Below are 27,863 nucleotides of genomic sequence, written 5' to 3'. Positions count from 1 at the left end.
TGACCAGTTGCTATGACGCACACTGACCACCAGGGAGCAGATGCTCAACGCAGGAGCTGCCCCCTGGTGGTCAGTGCGCTCCGACAGGACAGCAGGAGCGCCGCTCAGCGAGCTTACCGGGTGGCAGCAGGCGCAGTGGGGCCGGGATGAGCGGGAGCGGTGCGGCGCCGGCCCGGGCTTGGGCTCCTCCCCGGCCACCTGCCGCTTCGCGCACGACCACATCCCTCAGGGGATGTCAGACTGCCGGTTTTGGCCCAATCCCTGGCCAGCCTGCGAGGCAGTCCGACATCCCCTGAGCGGTCCCGGATTGTGAGAGGGTGCAGGCAGGCTGAGGGACCCCACCAGTGCACGAATCCGTGCACCGGGCCTCTAGTAAATAATAAATAAGTAAATAGATAAATAAGTAACGCCGCCGTCACACACAGCGAGTAATGGTTACCCACACCCAGGACAGCTCGGCATGGCTCCGGCACAGCCTCCAGGCCCAAAGCAGCATCAGACGCGGCCCTTTAAGGGTAACGACGTGGCCCTGGCCCGTTTGGCTCGGTGGATAGAGCGTCAGTCTATAGCCGGAAGGGTCGGATCCAGGGCACACACCTCGGTTACAGGCTCCTCCCTGGCCCGGGCCCTGGTCTGGGCACGTGCAGGTAGGTGGCAACCAATCCAACGTCGATATTTCTGTCTTTCCCTCTGAAAATCAATGGGAAATACCCTCAGGTGGGATTAAAGACCAGTAACGCCCTGGCCCAGAGTGCGGGGGACACGCCCCGCCCGCGCACACAGGCGGGGTCCCCGGCCGCCACGTCACTCGCAAACATGGGCCTCCTGCTGTCTGCCAGGCCGCCGTGGGCCGGGCCTTTGCTCTGGGCACAGCCCCGTGAGCAGGTGCTGACCGGGGCTCAGGCAGAGGCGCTGGGGCTGGGAGTGGGGGGCTGGGGGGCTCCCGGGAGATGCCGGGCGTCTAAGGCAGGAGGAGGAGCTGGTCTGGAGGAGCGTGAGGGGAGGGCGCCTGGCACGCACCTGCGGGAACCCCCAGGTGACGCTCTGGGTGGAGAGGGGGCTCAGCTGATGCCCATGCACAGCCTCAGCCCGGGCAGACGGGGCGCACCGGGGCCGCCGCAGCCCCTGAACCTGACGGGGTCCCGGGGTCCCCAGCGCAGGGGCTTCCAAACTGAGCCCGTCCGGGGCCTGTCCCTCACCCACCCGCGCGGTCTCTCCTCCCCGCGGACCTGGGGCGGGAGGCGGGGGTGCCCCAGGCCTGGGGTTAGGGGTGGGGGGCGGGCTGGGTCAGCCAGGTCACCGGGTCGCCGCCGCTACACCCGCTCAGCCTCCGCCCCGCCCGCCCTGCGGAGCCGCGGGATGGGGAGGCGGGGCGGGGATGGGGCGGCGGGCGGGCGGGGCTCCGCGGGGGGCGGAGCGCGGGGCCCCCGGCTGTGCTCGCCGCTGCCTCTGCGCCCCCGACACGCACGCCGACCTGGGGGCCGGCCGACCGGGACCCACGCAGGACGCCGGCGGCGCCCGGCCCGAGGCGGGTGCGGGGTGCGGGGTGCGGGGTGCGGGGCGGGGGGCGCGAGCGCCCAGGGGTCCCGGCGCGGGGGCGACGGGCGCAGACGGGTCGGGCGCGCCGGGGACCCCAGGCCGGGCCGGGCCGAGGTGAGCGGTGACCGCGGAGGCGGCGGGCGGGCGGGGCGGCCGGGATGCGGGGACCTGTCGGAGCCTTTGTCTGCGGCGCGCGCGGCCCCACTCCGCCGCCAAGTCCGGGACGCGGGCACGTGACCCCGGGGACCCTGAGTCCCCCCACCCCACGTCCTGTCCCGGGAAGGGGGCCTCCCACCCCGCCGCGTCCGGGATCCGGGCCGGGCCAGCCCCCCGCCCTCCCCCCATCGGCCCGGCCGCGAGCGCCGACCCGACCTGGGAGCGGGGCCCGGGCCGGCCCTGCGGGGGGCTGGGCGCCGCCTCCTCCGCGGCACGGGCGCGGGCGCGGGGTCCCTCCACCTGGTCTCCCCGGCCCCGCTCCATCTCGCCCTTCCCACCAGCACCCCCTCCCCGGTCCCGGAAAGGCCGCTGGCAGAGGCGGGGCCTGGGCGCCGGGGGGCGGGGGCACCTCGCAGTGGGGGGTCTGCCCTTGGCGGGTGGGGGCCTGGGAGCCAACTTTGTTGCTGGTGGGCCGGGCAGACGGGGGGCGGGGGCGCGGTGCTGGGAGCCCGCAGCTGCCGGGACCAGGGGGTGGGCGGCTCCGGCTCCAGCTCCAGCCAGCGCCGGGCAGGCGTGCGCGCAGCTGCCCTGGGAGGCTCCAGAAAGGGGTGAGCAGAGCGTCTGAGCCCACTTTCCTTGGGCAGGTTTGGGGGGGCGGTGGGAAGAGCAGCAGAGAGCTCCTCGCCGGCCTGGGCACGGGGCGGGCGTCCAGCTGCCCAGGCTGCGGCCACGGGTGCGAGGCCAGGAGGCCCTGCCGGCTGCCTCTCCACAGTCCAGGCCCCTGGCCCCTCCGTGGGGACGGCTCTGGGGGTGGAGCCGCCCCTGAGGGGTCAGCCTGGCCGGGGGTCCGGGCATCCTGCACTCCCAGTGCCCAGGGCACACTCAGAGCCAACGTCCGCTCAGTCACAGCGAAACGGGACCAGGGGGTCAGCGGCACAGCCCCTGGGCGTGGCCCTGCCCCAGCTGCCCTCCCACCGAGTGCGCAGGAGCCGGGTGTGGGGGCCGGCTGGTGCCTTGGGCCCCACTGTGCCTGGCCGTGGTGGCCGCCGGGCCTCCCTGAGCCCGCCTTCCCTGGAGCCACCCTGCTCGGGAGACACGCCTCCTTCCTCGTCCACAGCTGGGAGGTGGGGAAACTGAGGCCCAGGCGTGGCCTGTGGCCTCTCAGGGCTCCCTGGCGGGCATGGAGGGGTCCCAGGGGGAGTGGGGGGCAGAGGAGAGCCCCGTCCAGGCTTGCCTCTTTCAGCCCCTGGGCATGCTCTCCATTTTAATTAAAGGGGGGCTGGGGGGGGGGCTGGGGAACCCTGAGGCTCTGAGCGTGAGGACCTGGGAGGGGGACTGGAGGCCTGTGGCGGGAGAGGTGGGGGCGCCTCCTCAGTGCACCCCCTGCCACCACCTGTGCAGCCGGGCCCTGCCCAGGCCATGATGTCATGTTAGGGCCATGGGTTAACGGCAGGGGAGTCGGGGCCCCCGTGTGCGTGGCGGCTGCCTGCTTCCCCCTGAGCCAGGCAGGACGGCCCCTCCTGGCTGGATGCTGAGCCATCGCCTTCCCCGTGGCACAGCCTGTCAGCCGGGCAGAGGCCTCACGCGGAGGCCGGGCGTGTCCGCTGGGTGTCGCCAGACTCTGCTGAGCAGCCCTGGGTCGGGGTGCAGGCGGCCTGCAGGGCTGGGCCTCCATCCTGGAGCACGCATGCTGGCAGCTGCCGCTCTGCCGCTGGCCCCGTCCCAGCCCCTCACGTCTGCGGGGGAGCTGGTGGACACCGAGGCCTCCAGGGGGAGACCCTGCCCAAGGCCCGTCCTCCGAACCCAGGCCCTGCCGGGCGGGGCTCAGGGAGAAGGGGTCCCGTGGGGGGCGTCTGGCTTCCTAGCCGCCAGAGGGGGAAGCCCCCTCCCCTTGCTCACAGCTTGTGGTGCCCACCAGCTGGCCAGCGCCAGCCGGGGGGCAGAATTGCCCCACCCCTAGGACCAACCTCGAGGCTAGGGAGTGGGTAAACTGAGGCAGGAGAGCTGCAGGAAGCGCGCAGGCAGAAAGGGAAGTGAGTGGTGCCCTGGCCGGTGGCTCAGTGGTTAGAGTGTCAGCCAGAGCACCAGAAGGTCGCGGGTTCAAATCCCGGTCAAGGACACGTACCTGGATTGCAGGTTCCATCCCTGGCCCCAGTCAGGGCGCGTGCAGGAGGCAGCCGGTCATGTGTCTCTCACATAGATCTCTCTCTCTCTCTCTCCAGTGAGCATAATCCGTTTTGCGGTCGATAAGCGAATAAGGTCGTTAGAGAAACAAGTGGGTAAATAAACACTTTAACAAACTACCCCCACACAGGTGGGCAGGGCCAGGCTGCGGGGGTGGCAGGGGTGCCCGGGGTCTCTCCCTCGCGGATCATCAGCTCCTTTCTGAGGGCGAGGCCAGAGGAAGGACTTGCTGCCGGTGACGGGGTCGGCCCCTGGGCGGCCGTGAGGGCTCCGTGCCCACGGGCCTGGGTTTGCCTCGGGGCTCCCGGCTACCGCCTGTGAGACCGGCTGGCGGGGTGGGGCGTCACCCCAATGCTCACGCTCCTCGCTGCGAGATGAGTGATGGCGGCCCCTCCTCCCCGAGGGCCCTGGCGGCCCCTGCGCTCAGTGGTGTCGTCTGTTCTGGCTGCTCGCCCAGCCCGGGCATCAAACCTCCAAATGCTTCCCCCTCCATCTATTTCCCTCGTGCCACCGTGCCACCCCCTGCAGGCCTCCGCCGTGCCCACCTCACCACCCCGTGCAGGCCTCACCGTGCCCACCTCACCACCCCCTGCAGGCCTCACCGTGCCCACCTCACCACCCCCTGCAGGCCTCCGCCGTGCCCACCTCACCACCCCGTGCAGGCCTCACCGTGCCCACCTCACCACCCCCTGCAGGCCTCCGCCGTGCCCACCTCACCACCCCGTGCAGGCCTCACCGTGCCCACCTCACCACCCCCTGCAGGCCTCCGCCGTGCCCACCTCACCACCCCGTGCAGGCCTGACCGTGCCCACCTCACCACCCCGTGCAGGCCTCCGCCGTGCCCAGCTCGCCACCCCGTGCAGGCCTCGCCGTGCCCACCTCACCACCCCGTGCAGGCCTCCGCCATGCCCAGCTCGCCACCCCGTGCAGGCCTCGCCGTGCCCGCCTCGCCACCCCGTGCAGGCCTCGCCGTGCCCGCCTCGCCACCCCGTGCAGGCCCCCTGTGCCCGCCTCCCGGCAGTCCCGAGGCAGCACGTGGCGGAGGGCTCAGCGGGTGGTGAGCAGCGAGGACGGCGGGGTGCGGGCGTGGTGACCGGGCAGCAGCAGGGCCGCCCCTCCGGGCCCCTCAGCCCCCCTCTCTCCGCAGCCCGGGCCGCCATGGGCTCCGTGGGCAGCCAGCGCCTTAAGGAGCCGGGCACGGCGGGCAGGAGCGTGGTGACGAGCTTCAGCTTCGACAGCTGCCCGCTGGAGGAGGAGGCGGCCGCAGGGGCAGCTCGGGGCCGGGACGGAGCGGCCGGGGGCGCCCCGATTCTCACGGACTCTGGTGAGTGAGGGTGCGGGCGAGGTCTGTGCTGGCCCAGAGCGGGGTGGCCCAGCGAGCCCTCGGGGGCAGCGTGGGCGCCGCTGAGCGCGGGGCCGCGTGTGTCGGGCAGAGAGGGGTGCGGCCGTAACAACAGGCCAGGGTCCCCTTCACCTCCGGCCGCCTCTCCGGGCTGAGGGGGCCCCTCTGGAGGGGCTTTCGTGACCCCGGTCCAGGTGGGAGGCGCATGGCCACGCATGCGCGGACCCAACGTACACTGCCATCGGGTGACACGGGCCGCCTGGTCACATCTGCTCAGGTCACAGCCCCTCACTCCGGGCCAAGGCAAGTGCCTCCCTCCGCGGAGAGGGCGGCCGCGGGGAAGCCCGGCGGGGCACAGCCTGGTTCTGGCCCGGCCGCGGACCTGGGCCGCCCGCCTCGGCCTCTCTGAGCCCCGGGGACGCAGGCCGGAGCCAGCCGTGCAGAGCGGGCGGCGGGCGGGCTCGTGGGGCCTGTGGCGCTCACCTGCCGTCTCCGTCCCGCCAGAGGGGCCGGCGCCCGAGGACCGCTACCACGCCATCTACTTCGCCATGCTGCTGGCGGGCGTGGGCTTCCTGCTGCCCTACAACAGCTTCATCACTGACGTGGACTACCTGCACCACAAGTTCCCAGGTGGGCCCCCCCCCCCGCCACGCACCGTCCCCCCGACCCCGCAGAGGGCGCCGCGTGGGAATCCTGGCTCAGCCGTGAGCTGCTGAGTGACCGAGGTCGCCACGCGCCCTCGGGGCCGTCCTCGTGAGGAGGCGGCGCCTGGTGGGTGGGGATTGGGGGGACGGTCCCCTGAGCACTGCTGCTGCCCCCCCCACCCCCCGCAGGGACCTCGATCGTGTTCGACATGAGCCTCACCTACATCCTGGTGGCCCTCGTGGCCGTGCTGCTCAACAACGCGCTGGTGGAGCGGCTGAGCCTGCACACGAGGATCACGGCCGGTGCGCCTCCGCTCGTCCCGCCCCCAGGCCCCGCCCCGCGCCCGGCCCCTCACTCACCCCTCTGCCCGGCCCCTCACTCACCCCGCTTCCTGGCCCCTCACTCCCGGCCCCTCACTCCCGGGCCTGCACCACGGGCCCTCACACCCAGCCCCTCACTCGGCCCCTCACTCCGGCCTGACCACGGGCCCTCCTAGGGAGGGTGCAGGACTCACTGGGAAAGGAGGTCAGGCCCGTGGTGGGTGGGCCGCACGCCAGCGTGTTGTCTGCCCCCGGGAGGTTTGTGGGCCCCATGTCGTCCCAGGGCCCAGCTCTCCCCGCGGCCTATCCGCTCCCTTCCCCACTCCTCTACGCGGACACCAGCTTCCTGGGCCAGCACCTCCTCCAGGAAGCTTCCGGCGCCCCTCTCAGACCCCAGGGCGTCCCAGCAACCGGGTGTGAAGGGCGATGGCAGAGCGAGGGCACCTGGACCTGGCAGACAGGAGCTGGGCGAGTGGAGCCCGCGCCCACTGCCCTGACCGCTCCCGCCTCCCCGCAGGCTACCTTCTGGCCTTGGGCCCCCTCCTCTTCATCAGCGTCTGCGACGTGTGGCTGCAGCTCTTCTCCCGGGACCAGGCCTATGCCGTCAACCTGGCCGCGGTGGGCACCGTGGCCTTTGGCTGCACAGGTAGGGGCCGGGGGAGGGAGAAGGGACGGGGGGGGGCCCTGAGCCCCTCAGTGTCCACCGGCCCATCCCACCCCAGCCCCCTTGGTGTGGAGGTGGGAGGCTCGGTCCCTCCCTTTCCCTCCTCTCGTGGCAACGCCCAGCTTCGAGGCCCAGGGCTAAGGGCGCCTCCGCCCGGGAGCCATTGGTGTGAATGAAACCAAGGCTGCTTTTTAAAAAATATGTTTATTATTATTATTGATTTCAGAGAGCAAGGGAGAGGGAGAGGGAGAGGGAGATAGAAACATCAGTGATGACAGAGAATCACTGATTGGCTGCCTCCTGCACACACCACATTGGGGATCAAGCCCGCACCCTGGGCCTGTGCCCTGATCGGGAATCGAACCGTGACCTCCTGGTTCATACGTCGATGCTCAACCGCATCGGCTGGGCAGACCAAGGCTGCTTGAGCTAATGTCCTTACCCAGGCCGGGCACTCAGGTCTGTGTTAAAAAACAAGTGCTGAGCCCGCAAGCAACCCTCAGATGGTTTTGAGAAACTCCAGAATTAATTATGTTTAGAGACACTGCAAGCTACATTGGGTCAATCTGTTTCTTCTCATTTCAATTAAACTGAATTTACAAAAAAAAAAAACACACACACAAACCCAGTGCGGGTAGGGAGGGGCAGCCCCGCCTGCTCAGGGCTGAGTGGGCGGGGACTTGCTGACGGCGGCCCTCAGCCCGCCCCGCTCCCCTCCTGTGCCTGTTGGTGAGGATGAGAGAGGTTACGCTGCCGTGACAAGTGAGCCAGGAAGCTCAGCAGCTTAAAAATCAGACTTATCTCTGGCTCTTGCTCCACCTTCCACACGTGGAAGGAGCTGTGTCCCAGCCACGCAGGCCCCAGCTGTAACGTGGGCCCGTCACCGCGGCGGGGCCGAGAGACCGGGCGTCCGGGCTTTTCTCTGCCTCTTGCAGAGTGACGCGTGTCATTTCACCGGGCAGACGGGTCAGGGCGCCCGCTGCCCCGCGGCAGGTGCGAGGGAGGCAGGACGCTGGGCCCCGCCTCTCCGCCCCCGTGGTGCCGACGGTGTCCTGTGCCCGCGCCCGCGCCCACCGTGTTCCCACACATGGCGTGTGTCCGCGCTGGCAGTGCCGGTGGGTCACGGCCGCTCCTCTCTCTCTCAAGTGCAGCAATCCAGCTTCTACGGGTACACGGGGATGCTGCCCAAGAGGTACACCCAGGGCGTGATGACCGGAGAGAGTGAGTATGGGCAGCCCCGGGGGAGGGGGGGGGAGGGGGGCAGGCCCCGGGGGAGGGGGGAGGGGGGAGGGGGGAGGGGAAGGGGGCGGGCCCCGGGGGGAGGGCGGGCGGGCCCCAGGCTTCCTGGCCTCTGAGGCTCCTCCCAGGGACACACTGGCTCTGGGCCTGCCCTGCTAGGGAAGCCGTGTCCCTGGGCAGCTGTGCCTCCGAGCGTGGGCCTGGGTCTGGGAGCGCCTACGCCTGTGTGTGGTGTGCGCTTTGTGTCGGCATGCGCGCGTGTGTGTGCATGTGTGTGTGTGTGTGCATGTGTGTGTGTGCATGTGTGTGTGTGTCTGTGTGCGTGTGTGTCTACGTGCATGTGTGTCTGCATGTGTGTATGTCTGCGTGCGTGTCTGTGCTTGTGTCTGTGCGTGTGTGTCTTTGTGCGTCTGTGTGTGCATCTGTGTGCGTTTCTGTGTGTGTCTCTGTGTATTTGTGTGCTTGTGTCTGTGTGTGCGTGTGTCTGTGTGCGTGTGTCTGCATGTGTGCGTGTGTCTGCATGTGTGCGTGTCTGTGCTTGTGTCTGTGTGTGCGTGTGTGTCCTTGTGCGTCTGTGTGCGTTTCTGTGTGTGTCTCTGTGTATTTGTGTGCTTGTGTCTGTGTGTGTGTCTTTGTGTGTCTGTGTGCGTTTCTGTGTGTCTCTGTGTATTTGTGTGCATGTGTCTGTGTGTGCATGTGTCTGTGTGTGTCTGCATGTGTGCGTGTCTGTGTGTGCGTGTGTGTCTTTGTGCGTCTATGTGTGCGTCTGTGTGCGTTTCTGTGTGTGTGTCTCTGTGTATTTGTGTGCTTGTGTCTGTGTGTGCGTGTGTGCGTGTGTCTGCATGTGTGCGTGTCTGTGCTTGTGTCTGTGTGTGCGTGTGTCTTTGTGCGTCTGTGTGTGCATCTGTGTGCGTTTCTGTGTGTCTCTGTGTATTTGTGTGCTTGTGTCTCTGTGTGCGTGTGTCTGTGTGCGTGTGTCTGCATGTGTGCGTGTCTGTGCTTGTGTCTGTGTGTGCGTGTGTCTTTGTGCGTCTGTGTGTGCATCTGTGTGCGTTTCTGTGTGTCTCTGTGTATTTGTGTGCTTGTGTCTGTGTGTGCGTGTGTCTGCATGTGTGCGTGTCTGTGCTTGTGTCTGTGTGTGCGTGTGTCTTTGTGCGTCTGTGTGTGCATCTGTGTGCGTTTCTGTGTGTGTCTCTGTGTATTTGTGTGCTTGTGTCTGTGTGTGCGTGTGTCTTTGTGTGTGCGTCTGTGTGCGTTTCTGTGTGTGTGTCTGTGTATTTGTGTGCATGTGTCTGTGTGTGTGTGTTTCTGTGTGTGCGCATGTGCGTGCATGTGTCTGTGTGCATGCGTCTGTGTGCGTGTCTGCGTGCATGTGTGTGCGTGTCTCTGTGTGTGCATGTGTGTCAGTGCACGTGTGTGTGTGAGGGTAGCTCTCCTGTACCACAAGGGCGCCGCTCCTCAGCACGGCTCTCCGCGGAGCAGCGGCCCACGAGCCACCGCGCCCGGCACCCCCTTGCTTCTCAGACGTTTCCCAGGCCGCCCGCCGTCTCCCAGCCTCAGGGCGGCTCCAGAGCGCCTCCCTCCTCCCTGCGGGCCAGGCCGGGCCACACAGGCAGCTGCTCCCTCTCGCTCCGCACACAGGAGCCTGCCCGCCCCGCCCTGGTCCCTGCTGCCCCGCCACCTGCCCCGCCACCACCCCCGCGGCTGTTTGCATCCTCTCTCCACTGCGTCCCAGCAAGGCAGGGCCCCTGCGTCCCCGCTGTGTGCCCAGCAGGCACGTGGGAAGTGCCCCGGGGCGTGAGCCGCGGTGTCGGGAGGGGCTGGGTGTGCAGGGGCTGAGGGAGCCGCCCTCCGCAGGCACCGCGGGCGTCATGGTGTCCCTGAGCCGCATCGTCACCAGGCTGCTGCTGCGGGGCGAGCGGGCCAGCACGCTCACCTTCTTCCTGGTCTCCGCCGGCCTCGAGCTGCTCTGCTTCCTGCTGCACCTGCTGGTCCGGCGCAGCCGCTTCGTGCGCCACCACACGGTGCGGCCCCGCGACGGCCCCGCGGGCCCCGGGGGCTACCGCGTGCACCACGACGTGGCCGCCGGGGACGTCTGCTTCGTGAGTCCCCGCCCGCGCCACGCACGGCCCCCCCCCCCCCGGCGGCCGAGGCCCAGGCTCCCCCCGGGGCCTCCTGTCTCGTGTGGACCAAGGGCTCGTCCTCGCAGCTCTGCGTGTCTGTGGCCGAGGCCCGGCGTCCGGGGCGGCGCCTGCGGGATGCGGGATGCGGGATGCGGCTCAGGAGGCCGCCACCTGGCGGGCGGGTGGGGGGGAGCAGGACGTTGGCACAACGCTGACCCAGCGGGTCCCCCCCTCGGCCAGGACACGGCAGTGAGCCCGGGACACTGAACCCCTTGGATCCCAGAGACCCCAAGACGGGCAGGGGGTGGCGTGCTGAGACCAGACCCGCGCCGGGGGCCGCTTCCTGGTCTGGGGGTTCCTGAGGAGGCCCAGGGCCGAGACCCCGCCTGTGTGCAGGGGAGCGAGGTGTGAAGGGCCAGGGGCCAGGCTCAGGCGGGAGGAGCTCCGTGCTGGGGAAGGAAGAGCAGCAGGCCCCCCCAAACCCTGTCACACCCCGTCCTCCAGGAGAACCAAGGCCCGGCGCTGGCCAACAGCGGGTCCCCGAAGGACAGCCCGGCCCACGAGGCGACGGCCGGCGAGCGGGGAGCCTACACGCGCTTCGACGTGCCGCGGGCGCGCGTGGAGCGGGGCTGGCCCTCCTTCCGCGGTGGGTGGCCGGGCAGCAGCTCCTGCGGGTGGCGCCCGGGGGGGGGTGGGGGGGAGGGTGCTGACCGAGCCCGCCCCCACAGCCCTGCTGCTGCACCGGTACGTGGTGGCCCGCGCCATCTGGGCCGACATGCTGTCCATCGCCGTGACCTACTTCATCACGCTGTGCCTGTTCCCCGGACTCGAGTCCGAGATCCGCCACTGCGTGCTGGGCGAGTGGCTGCCCATCCTCGTCATGGCCGTGTTCAACCTCTCGGACTTCGTGGGCAAGGTGCGCCACCCGGGGGGTCATGGGTCAAAGGCCGTGGGGATGGGGGGGCCTGTGCAGGTGGGAGCCCAGAGCCCTGTGGGCCCCAGACCTGCCCTGGGTCCCCTGTGCTCTCCTGGCTGCCGCTCCCTGACCAGGGGGCCCGGAGGGCACGGCCCGGGGAGCCGGAGCGGGTGTGCTGCGAGGGTGGGCGGGTCAGGGCCGGGCCGGCCTCCGTGGCCTCATGAATGGGGGATGCGGGCTCAGAGGGGGGCCATTTGCCTGAGGCCTCAGCTGGGAGGTCTGAGGAGCCCTAGTGTGTGCTCTGAGAGGATCCTGACGTTCCTGCCATTTGGGGGGCCTGACCCTCTGGGCTCCGTGACCTCGTTTCTCAGGTCGGTTCCAGAGCTGCGCCCGAGGGCCCCGGGGGACTGACTGGGACCCGTGCCGTGTGCCGATGGGTGCGGGCACCCAGCAGGGACTGTGCCGTAACGGGGCTCGGGGCTTCCGGGGACCGGGCGGGCCTGAGCCGGGACTGCCCGGGCGGGAGGGCGTCTGGAGGCTGCGTGGGCTGGGGGTGCGGGCCCACACGCCGCTCCCTCCCGCAGATCCTGGCGGCACTGCCCGTGGACTGGCGGGGCACGCACCTGCTGGGCTGCGCCTGCCTGCGCGTGGTCTTCATCCCGCTCTTCATCCTGTGCGTCTACCCGAGCGGCACGCCCGCCCTGCGCCACCCCGCCTGGCCCTGCGTCTTCTCCCTGCTCATGGGCATCAGCAACGGCTACTTCGGCAGCGTGCCCATGATCCTGGCCGCCGGCAAGGTGGGCCCCCGGCAGCGGGAGCTGGCAGGTAGGCCCCCCGGCCGCCCGACGGCAGGCCTGCCAGGCAGGGACCCGGGGCCGTCACCCTCAGGAGCTGGCTGGTGCGGGACCGGCTGCCGTCACTCACTCCCGCGTTCGGCCTCCGGCTGCGTCGTGAGGCCTCTGAGCGCCAGGTGCTGTCCTGCATGCTGGGGACACGGTGCTGACAAAACTCGATCGTGCGCTTCCGGCGCCGACGGGCAGGGGGGACAGACAGACCACAGAGAAGGACAACGAGGCAGAGAAAGGGGATGGCGCAGCGGGTGGCGGGGGGGGGAGGGGGGGCTCACGTCACTGAGGAGGCGGCCTCTGAGCAAAGGCCTGGAGGAGGAGGGGCAGCCCCGTGACGGTGCGAGGGGGGAGCGTGGAGGCCCCGGGCAGAGGCGCTGGGCCTGGGGCGGGGGGAGCAGGGGGCCTGGGGCGGGGGGAGCAGGGGGCCTGGGGCGGGAGGAGCAGGGGGCCTGGGGCGGGGGGAGCAGGGGGCCTGGGGCGGGGGGAGCAGGGGGCCTGGGGCGGGGGGAGCAGGGGGCCTGGGGCGGGGGGGGGGGGCGGGGGGCCTGGAAGGAGCGCTGGGTTCTGAATGGACAGTGGTCCCGCCCGGCTGATGGTTGGGGGCGGGGGAGGGGGAGAAAGGGACGGGGAGCAGAAGGACTCGAGTTTGGGGCCGATGCTCCAGGCAGGAGGCTCCCTGGCCGTCGGCTGCGGTGGAGGGAGCTTTGGTGGGAGCGGGGCCAGGGCTGGGCTCGGCTGCACCTTCCAGACGCCCATCCACATCCCCAGCTGCCCTGACCCAGGATCAGCTGGACAGACGCCTCCACGCCTCGGCCCGTGTGACGGCCCTCCCGGGAGCGGCCCTGGTCACCGCGGCCCCGGGCGCCAGGCCTCGGCCCAGCCCTGGGTGGAGGGCGGCGGCGGGATCGGGTCTGGGGGGGTGCGCCCGGCGGCCGCTCCCGGCGCTCAGGTCCGCTCTGGTCCGCAGGGAACACCATGACCGTGTCCTACATGACGGGGCTGACGCTGGGCTCGGCCGTGGCCTACTGCACCTACAGCCTCACCCGGGGCGCCCACAGCAGCTGCCTCGAGGCCCCCGCCGCCAACGCCTCCCTCCCCGCCGGCCTCTGAGCCGGGGCCGCCCTGCCCGCCTGCGTGCCTGCGGGCCCGGCCTCCTCCGTGCCGATGCCGCCACCTCCCGGGCCCACCCGCCCGTCACTGCGGCCCCGGGTCCCGCCACGGTCTTGGAGCCTCGACGTGACCGACCGGACTCGCCCACACTGTGCCCTGCGCCCCGCGCCCCGCCCTCGGCTGCGTCCGTGCTGAGTCTCAGCCGTCCCGCTGGGAGAGCCGTCACCAGCCAGTGTCCCTCCCGCGACCCCACCCCCAGGTCAGCTCTGAGGGCCCCCTTCCGTCGCCCCAATCACAGCGTCACCGCCCCCGAGCCAGCCCCTCACCGGGCCCTCCGCCCCAGCCTTAGCCCTGGCTTCCCCGGGCCCCGGGTTTGCCGGGAGGAACGGGAGCCCCGGGTCTGAGTGTCAGACCACGGTCTGTGCCGGCCTGGACACCCGGACCCCTCCCTCACCCGGGCCCCACCTGATGCCACAGGACCTGCGCCTCCGTCTGAGTGGGGGCCCACCCCTGGCTGAAGTCGCCTCCAGCCCTAAGCCTGGACCCCCCTCCAGCAAAGCCCAGGAGGGGCCGAGTCCCTGGCAGGTAGAGTCTCCCCCAGGAGGGTCTCTCCTCTGGGGCTGCAGGTGGCTCAGTACGAGTTAAGGGGACTCCGGGGGTCCGCCCGCCCTCCACACCCCCCACACTGTGTCCCACCCCGTCTGTCACTCGCTGTACCGCACTGGCCATTAAACGATGAAGCAGAGAGCCTGCCCTGTGTCTGAGAGGCGTCTGTGCCCATGGGGCTGCGGGCGGGTCCGGGCGGGACGAGGCCACTGCAGAGCTGGGACCCAGTCTTCCCACCTGGGGCCTGCACCCAAGCCTGCACCCAAGCCGGAAGTTCCGGGCGGTGGCGGGGTCGAGTGGGGTCTCCACACCTGGCGGCCTGGACAGGTGTGAGGGAGGGGATGGAGGCCCCCAGGTCAGGGAAAGGCCACATCCCACCCCCACCCCCACCCCGTGCAGGAGCAGGGAGACAAGGAGGCAGCTGCCCCCGCCCCGCCCCGTAGACTTCGAGCCGGGACCAGTGATCTGTGTGACGGAACCACCTCCCGCTCTGCCCGGTGCTGTTTCTCCCAGGAGCGGGGCTGGGCACTCCTGCGTGTGGGTCCCCCCGAAGGAGAAGTGGGGAGGAGGCTGGGGGGCAACCACGTGGGCTGAGACCGGGCGGGGCGGGGCGGGCAGGGGCCGCCAGGGGGCGCCGGCGCACCGCTGCTCCCGCGTCTTTGGGTGCCGGAGGGCCGGACCACCGTGACTGATGGAGCAGCTTCCCAGCCCTGGGGCAGGGGCTCCCCCCCATCTGCGGGCTCAGGGCCATTCCGACCCTCCCAACCCCACCCCCCCACCCCCACCCCCGGTCTGCCGGGGGAGCGGGCTGGGAGCGCACGGTCTCCAATGGGAAGAGAGAAAGGAGCTGCTGGCCACACACACACACACACACACACACACACACTCACACACACTCACACACACACACATACCACACACCACACATACACCACACACACACATACCACACACACACACATATATACACACATCACACACACACAGACATCACACACACACATATACACACACACACATCACACACACACCACACAAACACACATACCCACACACACACACATACACACACACAGACATCACACACACACATCACACACACACTCACACACACATATACACACATACACACAGACATCACACACATACCACACACACACATACACACACCACACACCACAATCACACACATACACACACCACACACACATACCACACACACATCACACACCCACACACACACCACACCGCCCCCACACACATATACCACACCCACACACACACCACACCCACACACACACCATACCACACACAGCACACACACAGCACACACACACACACGCCCGCCCGCCTGCACTGGCCCAGAACCTCGGCGCTGATGGGCGTCCGGGGCGCTAGCCACGCCGGCTGGTCACCTGTTCACCTGCGGGGACGTGGCTGTGCAGCCACGAGCTCCCCTCTCATTTAAATTAACTCCCATGTCGAGGGCCACGCGCAGGGGACCCCCAGCTCCTGCCCCGAACCTCGCGGAGCCGCAGGCCCCTGAAGGGCCGTCCGGGCGGCGCTGCCCAACCTCAGCTTTTCTTCCCCATGAAACGTTCCCGCAGAATTCGCCAGCGAACAGCATTCCCCCAGAAACGACAGAGAACGTCGGACAGTGGTTCCCCAGAGACAGCACGGAGGCTGGCTCTTCCTTCCCGAAAGGTTGTCTGGACCAGGGTCAGGGTCAGGGTCAAGGTTACGGTCACCAGGGATAGGGTTAGGATCAGGGATAGGGTGAGGGAATAGGGATAGGGATAGGGTTAGGGTTAGGGTTAGGGTTAGGGATAGCGATAGGGTTAGGGTTAGGGTTAGGGTTAGGGATAGGGTTAGGGTTAGGGTTAGGGATAGGGATAGGGTTAGGGTTAGGGTTAGGGTTAGGGTTAGGGATAGGGTTAGGGATAGGGTTAGGGTTAGGGATAGGGATAGGGATAGGGTTAGGGTTAGGGTTAGGGTTAGGGTTAGGGATAGGGATAGGGTTAGGGATAGCGATAGGGTTAGGGTTAGGGTTAGGGTTAGGGATAGGGATAGGGTTAGGGTTAGGGATAGGGTTAGGGATAGCGATAGGGTTAGGGTTAGGGTTAGGGTTAGGGATAGGGATAGGGTTAGGGATAGCGATAGGGTTAGGGTTAGGGTTAGGGATAGGGTTAGGGATAGGGTTAAGGTTAGGGTTAGGGTTAGGGATAGGGATAGGTTTAGGGTTAGGGATAGGGTTAGGGATAAAGATAGGGTTAGGGTGAGGGTCAGGGATAGGGTTAGGGATAGGGTTAGGGATAAAGATAGGGTTAGCTTTAGGGTGAGGGTCAGGGATAGGGATAGGGTTAGGAATAGGGTTATGGTTAGGGATTAGGATAGTGTTGGGTTTAGGGATAAGTTTAGAGTTAGGTTTAGGATTTGGTTTATGGATAGGGTTAGGGGTTATGGTCATGGTCATGGCTATGCACTAGGGTTAGGTTTAGGGATAGGGTTAGGGTTAAGGATAGGGTTATGGATAGGGTTAGGGTTAGGGAGAGGGTTAGGGTTAGGGATAGGGTTAGGGTTAGGGTTAGGGTTAGGGATAGGGTTAGGGTTAGGGTTAGGGTGAGGGTCAGGTATAGGGTTAGGGTTAGGGTGAGAGTCAGGGACAGGGTTATGGTTAGTGACAGGGTTAGGGACAGGGTTAGGGATAGGGTTAGGGTTAGGGTTAGGGTTAGGGTTTGGGATAGGGTTAGGGATAGGTTTATGCTTTTCCTATTGGGGCCTTGTTTAGGGCCGGTCCCTGTCTCCATCATTTAACCTCTAATCGCCTCCTGTTCCCTGTGCTCGTGGCTGTGGGGCAGCGAGGGTTAGGGTTAGGGTTAGGGTTAGGGTTTGGGATAGGGTTAGGGATAGGTTTATGCTTTTCCTATTGGGGCCTTGTTTAGGGCCGGTCCCTGTCTCCATCATTTAACCTCTAATCGCCTCCTGTTCCCTGTGCTCGTGGCTGTGGGGCAGCGAGGTTCAGCGCCATCGTTCTGTGTGCTGGTTGTCAGGCAGGAACTCTTCGGGTCCGGCTGGGCCCTGACCTCAGGGAGAGGAGGGTGGCAGTGCCAGGACCAGGGCCAAGCCTGCCCTGACCCTGCAGGGGACCCCCTCCCCCGCCCCCGCAGAGCTCAGGGCCAATCAGACCCGAGCATCGTGTTCCGTTGTGATCCCGGCTGGGAGCTCTGTTTCAAATATCAGTAAAGAGAAATGAGCCCTGGCCCGTGTTGCTCAGTGGATAGAGATTGCCCTCGGGCTGCAGGCTCCTGGTCCCATTCCAGTCAGGGCACATGCTCGGGTTTTGGGCTGGATCCCCAGTTTCGGGTGTGCAGGAGGCAGCTGATCAATGATTCTCTCATCACTGATGTTTGTCTCTCTCTCTCTCTCTCTCCCTCGTCCTCTCTGAAATCATTAAAAATATATTTTAAAAAAAATAAAGAAAAGGAAAATGCAGGCCCCGCCCCGCACTGGCGGTGAGAGCTTCCTGCCCCGATGGACGGAACAGGAGATGCTGAACGCCTGTGGGAAATGGCTGTGCAGCTGACACTTTCCTTTCCATCAGCTCCGATGGAGATGGGGCCAGCGGACACCCCCTCCTGTGCCCCGAAGGCCAGCGCCGCCCGCCCCCCCAGCGCCCCACCCCCGCGGAGCCCGCCAGCCCCCGAAAGGAACCATCCAGACAACGTGCTTTCCAATTACAGCTTTTTCTTTTCTTTTTTGCTTTTTATGAAAAAGATCACACAGAATTCGCCAACAAACAAAATTCCAAAAGAAACTAAACAAATTAAACAACAATTCCCCCAAAAGATAAACCGACGTCTGGCTTTTCTTTCCCTTCGATTGTCTGGACAGCCGCCGCCTCCCAGGGGACGGGGCTGCTAAGTGCTTTCCAGGCCGACCTGGGGGCGCCGGCCCCCCGCGGCCTCTGCTCTCTCCACCTCCTCCCTGTGGGGGCGCGTACAGTACACCTGGGCCGGGGCGGGGTGGGCAGGGGTGGGGTGTGCTTGGGACAAGGGGGGCCCGTGAAGCTGGGTGCTAGACACTCACAATCTAACAGGAAATAAAAAATAATATTCTGCACGTCAGAATGTGTTCGCTTTTTTTTTTATAATTTCATAGCTATTTTTCACAGTTTTAAAAAGTTTATATTTATATATATTTATATATATTTATCTTTATATATAATTAAAAAGTGGACTCCATTTAAAGGTGTATCATACAGGGGAGCGTCTCGGTACAATAAAACTGTACAGGTAAGAACTGCCGCCTCCCTCGGGCTGGCCGCCAGGGTTTCAGCACCATGGGGTTGTCTGTAGTGTGAGGGTCTGTACCAGGCGGGTGGGCCCTGGCCGGGGTCTCAGGGCACGCAGCCCCCTCCGCCTGGCGCTTGGCCAATGCTCGGGCGCCCTCACCTGGCTCTGTCCCCAAGTCCAGGGCATCCTGAGAGGGTCGGGGCCGGGTCCCTGGCAGGTGCCCGGCGCAGGCCTGGCCTGGTCGGTGAGGCTGGTGGGCGTCGGGCTACCCGGCCCACGGAGGGAGGCTGAGGGGGGCTCCATGTTGCGGGGCCGGGACTGGGAGCCTCGGGAGGGCCCACAGCGGCAGGAACCGCAGGGCGCGTGTCCGGTGGCTCCGCAGAGCGCCCTCCGCCAGTCCGCGGGCACGCGGGGTCCCAGGCCCGGCCGGCCAAGTGCTGCCCAGTGACGGCGGCGAGGCCTGGGGCTGGGCAGAGCCCATCCTGATCGCGGAGAGGGGCCCCCTCTTGGGAGGCACCGAGGGGTTTGGAGAGGGGGCTGGAGACGTGTGCACAGGAGTGCGCACACATGCATGCATACGTGTCCATGGCACACTCGCACGTACACCACGCACGGCCCGCCTGGCAGCGGCGCGGCCGCGGCGCTCAGCAGAGCACGGGCACGCCGTCCGTGGAGAAGATCATGCCGGTGGTGGGCTCGTAGGTGCCCGCCAGGTAGTACAGGCCCTCGCTGTCCTGGTGCTTCTTGGTCTTGAGCATCTGCTCGTACTGCTCCAGGCCCACGACCAGGCACTTGTGCGACACGGTCTGCACGTCGTTCTCGTCCACGTGGGAGGACTGGTACAGGGCGCGCTGCGGGGCGGGGGGCGTCAGGGCGACCCCGTCCGCGACCCGGGCGCGCGGGGCAGAGACCCCGAGACGGAGACCCCGAGAGGGACCGCGGACAAGGGAGGGCAGGACTAAGAGGGACCCAGAGCCTGACAGAGACTGAGGGAGACACAGACACGAGACTGGGAGACAGAGACAAACAAGGAACACAGAGAACACAAGCGATCCAAAGGCAGACAGACTGAGAGACGGAGAGACAGACCGACAGAGACTGAGAGACGGAGACAGACCGACAGAGACTGAGAGACGGAAAGACGGACCGACAGACAGGATGGGGAGACACCATGAGACACAGACCTGACACCAAGTGGCAGACAGACCAGGACACAGCCGCTGGGGCTGATGGCACTGGGGCCGCCCTGGCCGGGGCGAGGGTCTGAGGAGATGCTCCCCCCCCCCCGCCGCCCCGCGCCCTCCTACCTCCATGAAGTCCTTCCTCTGGCTGGAGGCCCGCAGCGCGGCCGGGAGGCTGCGGCCGGACTTCGGGTCCCAGTGCTGCATGGCAGAAGCGGGCAGTGTGAGCCGGACCCCACCGACCCCCCCCCCCGGGCTGCCCCCCCTGTCACCGACCCCCCCCGGCTGCCCCCCCGCCCCCCGTCACCGACCCCCCCGGGCTGCCCCCCTGCCCCCCCCCCGTCACCGACCCCCCCCGGCTGCCCCCCCGCCCCCCGTCACCGACCCCACCCCCGGGCTGCGCCCCCCCCCGTCACCGACCCCCCCGGCTGCCCCCCGTCACCGACCCCCCCGGGCTGCCCCCCCGCCCCCCCCCCGTCACCGACCCCCACCCCCGGGCTGCCGCCCCGCTGCGCCCACCTGGCCCTCGTGCAGGCGCCTGCCGGGGCTGGTCTCCTCGGGGTGGTAGAACCACTTGACGCGGACCACCATGTTGCTGCCCCAGGACTCCCACATGCTCTGGATGCGGCCGATGTAGGGCAGGTTGGGGCGGCCGGCCGACAGGAACACGGCGCAGTCCCCGATGCGGATGGTCTCCTTGCCGCGCACGATCGCCTTGTAGAAGAGCTTGCGGGCCTTGCCCTTCATGCCGCGGCGCTGCGGGCACGGGCGGTGGTCAGCGTGGCCCGGCCGCGCCCGCCCTGCCGCCTCAGCCCCTCCCCAAACTCGGGGCCTGGGAGGGGGAAGGGAAGCCAGCCCCCGATGGCCCTGATGGGGGACGCCCCTCACCCCTCCAACCGGGACCTATTTAAACTCAGCGTCCTGCGCCGAGGGGCTGGCGGCCCCCGTTCCAGAGCCGCGTTGGCAAAGGTGCCTCGAGGCCCGCAGACTCCACGCCCGCTGTGGGCCCAGCCTGCACTGACCCCCCATTTCCAGACAGAACAGCGAGGTGTAGGGAGATGCGGGGGCTCGTGGCTGGGCACCTGACAGCACATCACTCAGCCCCTGTGGCTGCCTCAGGCGGGGCCCACAGAGCACCCCAGGGCTGAGTCTCAGGGGCCCACAGAGCACCCCAGGGCTGAGTCTCAGGGGCCCACAGAGCACCCCAGGGCTGAGTCTCAGGGGCCCACAGAGCACCACAGGGCTGTCTCAGGGGCCCACAGAGCACCCCAGGGCTGAGTCTCAGGGGGCCCGAGCACCCCCAGGGCAGCAGAGGGCAGGACTGACATCAGCCCCGAGGCAGGCCCGCTCCTCCCAGGGGGCTCACCGCGCAGTGTTTTGCTTAAATCAGAGACACCTACACCTAACTTCCTCCGCACCCAGCGGTCGCCTTTCTACCCGGGATCCCCGGGATCCTGCTGGGGGCGGGCTCTCTCACGTCCCGGACACTAACTGCATGTGTCCCACAAACGGCTCCCACTCTCTCCATTCCAGGCCCAGCGAGAGCCGGTTCGGGGTGAGAGGCCGCGAAGGCTGCTGAGCCGGCTCATCTCTGACACCAGTTAGGTTTCTGGCATCGAAAGGCTGTGCCCTTCCCACAGACCCCACCCCCGGGCCACGAGGCTCCCCTGTGGGAGCCACCCCCCTGCACCGGGCACAGGACGTGGTCTGGCCAATCCTAGCACCCCATCCTCCTCCCGGCACCGTGATGAGCTCAGAGGCGGGCTCAGAACCCACGTCAGCATGAGCCCCGGGAGGAAGGCCTGCTGCCCTGTCCACGCTGCACAACGTGGGCTGGAGGGGCTGCTGCCCGGAAGACCAGGTCGGAGGACGGACGGAGAAACTGAGGCCGGGAGCATGGGTGGATCCGAGAGGGGGCTGAGGACGACCTTCAAGTCCCTGGATCCAGCCGCACCTGAACCCCCCCCCCTCCCCCCAGCAGCAGAGCCCTCAGCCACACCAACACGGGGACCTGAAGCGGCAGATGCTCAAACAGGACGAGCCCAGCCCAGGGGAAGCAGGACAGCGAAGATGCCTGTCCTTGGCGCCGAGGCCTCCGCTCCCGGAGCCCAGGGAGCCGGGTCTGCGTGGCGGGCTACCTGGGTGGGCTTGCCGAACCACTTCCAGAGCTGCCGGGCCGGCAGGAAGGCGGCAATCTTGGGCCGGTTCTCCACGGAGGGCAGGCGCTGCCGCTTGGCCAGCTCCTTGGTGGTCGGGAGGTGGACGCCCTCCCTCTTCTTGGGGCGGCTCTTGGCCCCAGGCCCGGCCTGAGCCTTGGGCTGCGGGGGCTGCGGGGGCTGCGGTGGGGGGGCCTGGGGCTGGGGCGCCGGCGCCTTCTTGCTGGGAGAGTGGGCTGAGGAGCGCGCCTTGCCGGCCTGCTTGGGCGCCTTGCCGGGGAGGGCAGGCGGGGCCGAGGGGCCGGCCGCAGGGGCGGGGGCCGCCTCGTCGTCGGAGCTGCAGGAAGACTCGTCCGTGGTGGATGAGGACGAAGAGGACGATGAGGAGGAGGAGGAGGATGATGATGAAGAGGAGGAGGAGGAGGAGGAGGAGGAAGAGGAGGAGGAGGAGGAGGAAGAAGAGGAAGATGAGGAGGAAGAGGAGGAGGAGGAGGAAGAGGAGGAGGAAGAGGAGGAGGAGGAGGAGGCCCTGGAGCTGGAGGCAGTGCAGCCGCGGCCGCCGCCCTGGCCATCCTCCTCGCCCTCAGTCTCTGAGCTGCTCCCGCTGCCGCTGTCGCTGCTGCTGCTGCTGCTGCTGCTGCTCTCCGACTCCTCGGCCCCGTCCTGCTCGGCCTGGCCCTTGTCCGGGCTCTTGGGGACCCCCGAGTCCTCAAACGTGAGCCCGGCCCCCGGCTCCTGGGCCAGGTCGCCATCCCCAGCCTGGGGCCGGGCCGCCTTGGGCTCACTGCCGCCCGCGGCCGGGGCGTAGCTGCCCAGCCCCAGGAGGCCCTGGGGCTCCGGGCGCCCGGCCGCCGGCTCCTCCCGCAGCAGCAGCGCCTCCTTGGCCTTCTTGCTCTTGGGAGACATGACGCCCTCGCGGTCCAGCTTGACGAGCAGCTCGGCCTCCTCCCCGGGCCTGCGGGCGCCCTTGCCGGCCGCCTCCTCAGCAGCCCGGGCCTTCTTGGGCTTGGGGCGGGTGGCGGGCATGGTGACGGGCACGGCGACGAGGGGGGCGGGGGCCAGGGCCGGGGCGGGGGCCGGCAGCTCCCCGAAGGGCTCAGGAGCTGGGCAGTTAGTGAAAGTGGACGGCACGGGGCTGGGCTGGGGGGGTGCTGGGCGAGCCTTGGGGGCTTTGGTCCGCTTGTCCATGGGCTCTGGGGGGCTCTTCTTGGAACTTGGGGTGCTGATTGGCTCCAGGGCCAGCGGGGCACTGGGAACCTCCTCTGCTGGGCCCCCTGCCTCCAGGGCGGTAGCTCTGTCTGGAAGAGGAGGCGGCACAGGTGAGGCCGCCCGGCCTCCCAGCCCGAGAGCCCTGCCGCCCGCTCTGCCGGCTCCCGAGCTCGGCCTGCGCATGGCACCCCCTCTGGCCTGACCCACAGCGTGGCCCCAAGGTGTCCGGGAGCCTCAGCTTGGCCTGAAGCCCTTTCCTGCAGGCTCTGGAGCACTCACACCTGGAGCACTCACACCTGGAGCACACACACACCTGGAGCACACACACACACACACACACATACACACACACACCTGGAGCACTCACACACACCTGGAGCACACGCACACCTGGAGCACACACACACACCTGGAGCACACACACACACCTGGAGCACACACACACACCTGGAGCACACACACACACACCTGGAGCACTCACACCTGGAGCACACGCACACCTGGAGCACTCACACCTGGAGCACACACACACACACCTGGAGCACACACACACACCTGGAGCACACACACACACACACCTGGAGCACTCACACCTGGAGCACACGCACACCTGGAGCACTCACACCTGGAGCACACACACACACCTGGAGCACACACGCACACCTGGAGCACACACACACACACCTGGAGCACTCACACCTGGAGCACACGCACACCTGGAGCACACACACACACCTGGAGCACTCACACCTGGAGCACACACACACACCTGGAGCACTCACACCTGGAGCACACACTCACACACCTGGAGCACTCACACACACCTGGAGCACACACACACCTGGAGCACACGCACACCTGGAGCACACGCACACCTGGAGCACACACACACACCTGGAGCACACACACACACACACCTGGAGCACTCACACCTGGAGCACACACACACACCTGGAGCACACACGCACACCTGGAGCACACACACACACCTGGAGCACACACACACACCTGGAGCACACACACACACACCTGGAGCACTCACACCTGGAGCACACGCACACCTGGAGCACACGCACACCTGGAGCACACACACACACCTGGAGCACTCACACCTGGAGCACACACACACACCTGGAGCACTCACACCTGGAGCACACACTCACACACCTGGAGCACTCACACACACCTGGAGCACACACACACCTGGAGCACACGCACACCTGGAGCACACGCACACCTGGAACACACACACACCTGGAGCACTCACACCTGGAGCACACACACACCTGGAACACACGCACACACACCTGGAGCACACACTCACACACCTGGAGCACACACACACACACCTGGAGCACACACACACTCACACCTGGAGCACTCACACCTGGAGCACTCACACCTGGAGCACTCACACCTAGCTCTACCTCTGACATGAACATGCCTCCTGAGCTGCTCCCTAGCTGTGGTGGGGGGGTCTCTGTGAAGAGCCCCATGCGCAGCACCCACACGCCATTGCCAACGTACCACCCTTGGCTTTGGTGCTGGGTTTCCGCCCGCGTCCTCGCGCCTTGGTACCCGGCTCCTCGGACCCTGGCGCACCCCCGTCTTTGCCATCCCCGGTATCTTTGCTGGTCTTCCGGCTGCGGCGCTTGGCGCTGGGCACTAGCAAGGCCGGGGATGGCTCGGCGCCTGCAGGCAGGACAAACCAGGGTCAGGCCTGGCCTCCAGAGCGACGTCCGTCATGAGAGCAGGGACAGGGAGGAGGCGACGACACCATGGAGCAGACCCCACGCGGCCTGGACGGCTGCGCGGTCAGGAGGGAGGCCCATCGGCAGGGACAGCTCAGGTGTCCGCACACCAGCTCAGGGGCCCATGACGCACGGACTGGGCTAAGCAAGAGGCCGACTTCTGTGCTTCTGATGACCCACTTGGAGGCGCTCCAGGCCCGAGGTTCAGGGCCCGGCCAGTTGGGCGGACTCATCCGGGCCCTGGCTCGGCCCGACCAATGAAAAAAATGAACTCGCTATGGCCAAGCTGCTAAGCTACTAATGGTAAGCAGGTTGAGGTATGAAGAAAGGATTCTATTCTTGTTTTAACTTAAACTTTGGAACTTTCTAGCCCTGCATCAATGCCTGCATATACCTCAGACCTCCAGACAACTGAGAAACTCCTCTGATATCCAGACCACCTGACACCCAGTGTGAAGACCACTGGCCATCTAGAGGATTACCCATCCAGAGGCTAAGAATGAACTGGTTCTTCTGAAAAATGTACCCTATAAGCGTTTCCTTCTTCTCAGGAACACTCCAAGTATTGCCTAATTGTGTTATCAGGTTGCCAACCCTAAGATCCTTGGATAAATCTTTGCCGTTTATTTCTATCAAAGCCGACCGGCTGCGGGGCCCTGAGAAGGCATCCCGCCTCCCTGAGCCCGAGCTCCCCACGGCGGGCACAGGGGACGGTCTCCCCATCACACGGGACGGAGGCAGGAACAGTCACCGCCCGGCCTCCCATGGCCTGGCCTCCTGGCTGGTGCTGCCCTCATGGGCCTCAGGACAGAAGCTGGGGGACCCTGGGATCCTCTCTCTTGAGCCTATCCTGGGAACCCCACCCACAGTTTCTGCCATTTCCACCCCAGGGTGCAAATGGACCACATGGCCGGGCCCGAGCCAGGCTTGAGGGCCTGGGGGCATCGGGAGAGGGCCTGGGGGCATCGGGAGAGGGCAGGGGGGGCAGCGGGAGAGGGCCTGGGGGCAGAGGGAGAGGGCCTGGGGGCATCGGGAGAGGGCAGGGGGGCAGCGGGAGAGGGCCTGGGGGCAGAGGGAGAGGGCCTGGGGGCAGAGGGAGAGGGCCTGGGGGCAGAGGGAGAGGGCCTGGGGGCAGAGGGAGAGGGTCTGGGGGGCAGAGGGAGAGGGTCTGGGGGCAGAGGGAGAGGGCCGGGGGGCAGAGGAAGAGGGCCTGGGGGCAGCGGGAGAGGGCCTGGGGGCAGCGGGAGAGGGCCTGGGGGCAGAGGGAGAGGGTCTGGGGGCAGAGGGAGAGGGCCTGGGGGCAGCGGGAGAGGGCCTGGGGGCAGCGGGAGAGGGCCTGGGGGCCGGCCGCGCACAGGACCACTCACACTGGATCTTGTAGTCGGGAGGCAGGAGGCGGATGTGTGAGAGGGGGATCCTCCCCGTGTCTCCGTCGTCGAACTCCACAGTGATGAGGTCCCCGTCGTCCTCGAGGCCCAGCAAGCCTGTGGGAGAGGGGCAGGGTCAGGGCGCCCGCAGACGAGGCGGACGAGGACGAGGGGCAGGAGCGGCGGCAGCCGGCCCAGGAGGCCCGCGGGCAGCAGGCAGCGGCACAGAACGCGGCTCAGAGCCACGTGTCCCGGCCCAACACTGGCTCCTCGCTCCAGCCGACCTGTCCCGACTTCCAGGGACATGGGCCGGTCCACCCACCCCCAAGCCGCCCCCTAAAGCAGCACAAAGAAACAGCACGGACAGAGGAGCGGCCAGTGCACGGGGGAGGCGCCGTGTCAGGAGACTTCGCGCACGAGCGAACGGCCTTGGCCTCGGCTCTCTGCCCTGTCGGCCTGGAGGAGGTGATGCCACCAAGGACGGCAGCTTTTTGCTTTTTTTTTTTTTTTTAATTAATCCTCAACTGAGGGTTTTTCCATTGATTTTTAGAGAGAGCGGAAGAGAGAGGCAGAGACCAAGAAACATCGATGTGAGAGAAACACGTGGATTGGTTGCCTCCTGCGCACACCTCGACCAGGGCCCAGGCCGCGGAGGAGCCTGCAACCAAGGTACATGCCCTTGACTGGAGTCAAACCCGGGACACTTTGGTCCACAGGCCGACGCTCTATCCACTGGGCCACACCAGCCAGAGCAGGACACCAGCTTTCACTAGGGAACCTGGGAAGGCTCGGCCCAGAGGTGCCAGGACCTCTGCAGGCGGGGTGGAGGGTGCAGGGGGTCCCGCTGGACAGGCTGAGGGCCCGCGGCAGCAGGAGCTGAGGGTTTACACCCGGGGAGACTCGGGCTGGGCACAGCGGAGGGCAGGCGGGCGCCACACCAGCGGGGTGACAGGAAGTGTGCACACTGGACAGTGGCCTCCAGCCCCAGCCCCGAGTGCCAGGCGCTCAGCCCAGACCCCAACCCCAAGGCTGATGGGAGCCGAGGCGCAGGCGCTGTACCTGGGTCCCGGGCAAGGCCTGCCTGCCGCTGTCCCGAGGCCGTCACCGCGCTTCCAACCCCCTTGGGAGATCGAAGGGGCGGCCGCAGTCAGACAGACCGGGGCGGGGGGGGGGGGGGGGGGGGGCGGGGGGGGTGGCCGGGCCGCGGGCAAGGACTGGGCACCCACAGCGGGGAGGCGGACTCGGAGGAGCGACGCTGAAGGAAACAGACAGGGCCCGGCCGGCGGGCTCACTGGCTGAGCGTCAACCTATGAACCTGGAGGTCACGGTTCGATTCCCGGTCCGGGCACAAGCCCCGCGTGCAGGCTCGATCCCCAGCAGGGGGCGTGCAGGAGGCACCGATCCGTGATTCTCTCTCACCACTGACATTTCTATCCCTCTCCCTCTCCCATGTCCTTCCTCTCTGACATCAATAAAAATACCCTTTAAAAATAAAAATGGCAGCAGACATTCCACAATTTCAACAGAACCGAAGGGCCAGAAGATACAGCTGAGGAAATTTCCCCAAAATGTGAAGAAGAGTTTTAACAGACAGTAATCGAAAAAAGATACAAGCATCGAGGGCCAGCAGACGAGTGAGTTCCAGCAAAAGGAGAGGAAACGAGGGAAGGAACTCAGAGAAGCAACAGTTTCCAGGAGCAGACAATGTGCCCCAGACCAACGCCCTCTCCCAGCAACACCCAGCACGCAAAGCACACACAGCACACAGAACACACACAGACCACACAGCACACATACCACACATACACGCCACACACCACACATAGCACACACACCACACACATATAACACACACAGCACACAGAACACACACAGCACACACAGCACACACAGAACACAGAACACACATACACACCACACACATACATGCCACACATAACACACACCACACATAGCACACACAGCACACAGACCACACACAGACCACACACAACACACACAACACACACACCACACACACATCACACACACCACACACACAGCACACAGAACGCACACAGCACACAGCACACACAACACATACATGCCACATATAACACACACCACACATAACACATATACCACACACACACCACAGACACACATACACACATCACACATAACACACACACCACACATAACACAGAACACAAACCATCCACACACACCACACACA

The 27,863-nt window shown here is 66.6% G+C and overlaps 2 protein-coding genes across 13 annotated transcripts in view; one reads left to right on the top strand and one right to left on the bottom strand.

Moving 5' to 3' along the window:
• The first annotated feature begins 1,590 nt into the window (after positions 1-1,590).
• On the top strand, positions 1,591-13,943 carry SLC29A4 (solute carrier family 29 member 4). Of its 7 annotated transcripts, none has more exons than XM_079770341.1 (12): positions 1,591-1,653; positions 3,918-3,970; positions 5,027-5,203; positions 5,726-5,851; positions 6,055-6,168; positions 6,704-6,832; positions 8,002-8,071; positions 9,947-10,113; positions 10,717-10,858; positions 10,941-11,128; positions 11,713-11,953; positions 12,944-13,943. In XM_079770341.1, the coding sequence occupies exons 3-12, from the start codon at positions 5,038-5,040 to the stop codon at positions 13,488-13,490; spliced, it is 1,890 nt and encodes a 629-aa protein (XP_079626467.1). In that variant the 5' UTR covers positions 1,591-1,653; positions 3,918-3,970; positions 5,027-5,037; the 3' UTR covers positions 13,491-13,943. The 7 variants fall into 7 exon arrangements, with proteins under 7 accessions (XP_079626467.1, XP_079626470.1, XP_079626465.1 ...); XM_079770344.1 differs by having other exon boundaries at positions 7,997-8,071; positions 12,944-13,230; XM_079770339.1 differs by having other exon boundaries at positions 1,592-1,653; positions 9,947-10,191.
• Positions 13,944-17,419: 3,476 nt separating this feature from the next.
• TNRC18 (trinucleotide repeat containing 18) overlaps positions 17,420-27,863 on the bottom strand; it is a gene marked incomplete at its 3' end in the record, with an annotated part of 75,941 nt that continues 65,497 nt past the window's right edge. For all 6 annotated transcript variants that reach the window (XM_079770799.1, XM_079770794.1, XM_079770796.1 and 3 more), the window contains 6 exons: positions 25,649-25,765; positions 24,058-24,222; positions 21,304-22,619; positions 19,685-19,921; positions 19,292-19,366; positions 17,420-18,835 (listed from right to left, as the gene is read on the bottom strand). In XM_079770799.1, coding sequence (XP_079626925.1) covers positions 18,629-18,835; positions 19,292-19,366; positions 19,685-19,921; positions 21,304-22,619; positions 24,058-24,222; positions 25,649-25,765 — 2,117 coding nt within the window. The remainder of the gene's footprint in view (positions 18,836-19,291; positions 19,367-19,684; positions 19,922-21,303; positions 22,620-24,057; positions 24,223-25,648; positions 25,766-27,863) is intronic.

This window comes from Cnephaeus nilssonii, assembly GCF_951640355.1.
Source record: "Cnephaeus nilssonii genome assembly, chromosome: 5".
In the NCBI taxonomy this organism is placed as follows: Eukaryota; Metazoa; Chordata; class Mammalia; order Chiroptera; family Vespertilionidae; genus Cnephaeus; species Cnephaeus nilssonii.
Note: the sequence above shows the minus strand (reverse complement) of the source record. Positions and strands in the feature narration are given on the sequence as shown.

What these genes read in the sequence shown, in the direction of transcription:
- SLC29A4 (XM_079770339.1), top strand. Translation starts at nt 5,038, where the DNA reads ATGGGCTCCGTGGGCAGCCAGCGCCTTAAGGAGCCGGGCACGGCGGGC. An exon ending in CCTGCACCACAAGTTCCCAG is followed by an intron (nt 5,852 to 6,054) that starts GTGGGCCCCCCC and finishes CACCCCCCGCAG; the next exon opens with GGACCTCGATCGTGTTCGAC. An exon ending in TCTCGGACTTCGTGGGCAAG is followed by an intron (nt 11,129 to 11,712) that starts GTGCGCCACCCG and finishes TCCCTCCCGCAG; the next exon opens with ATCCTGGCGGCACTGCCCGT.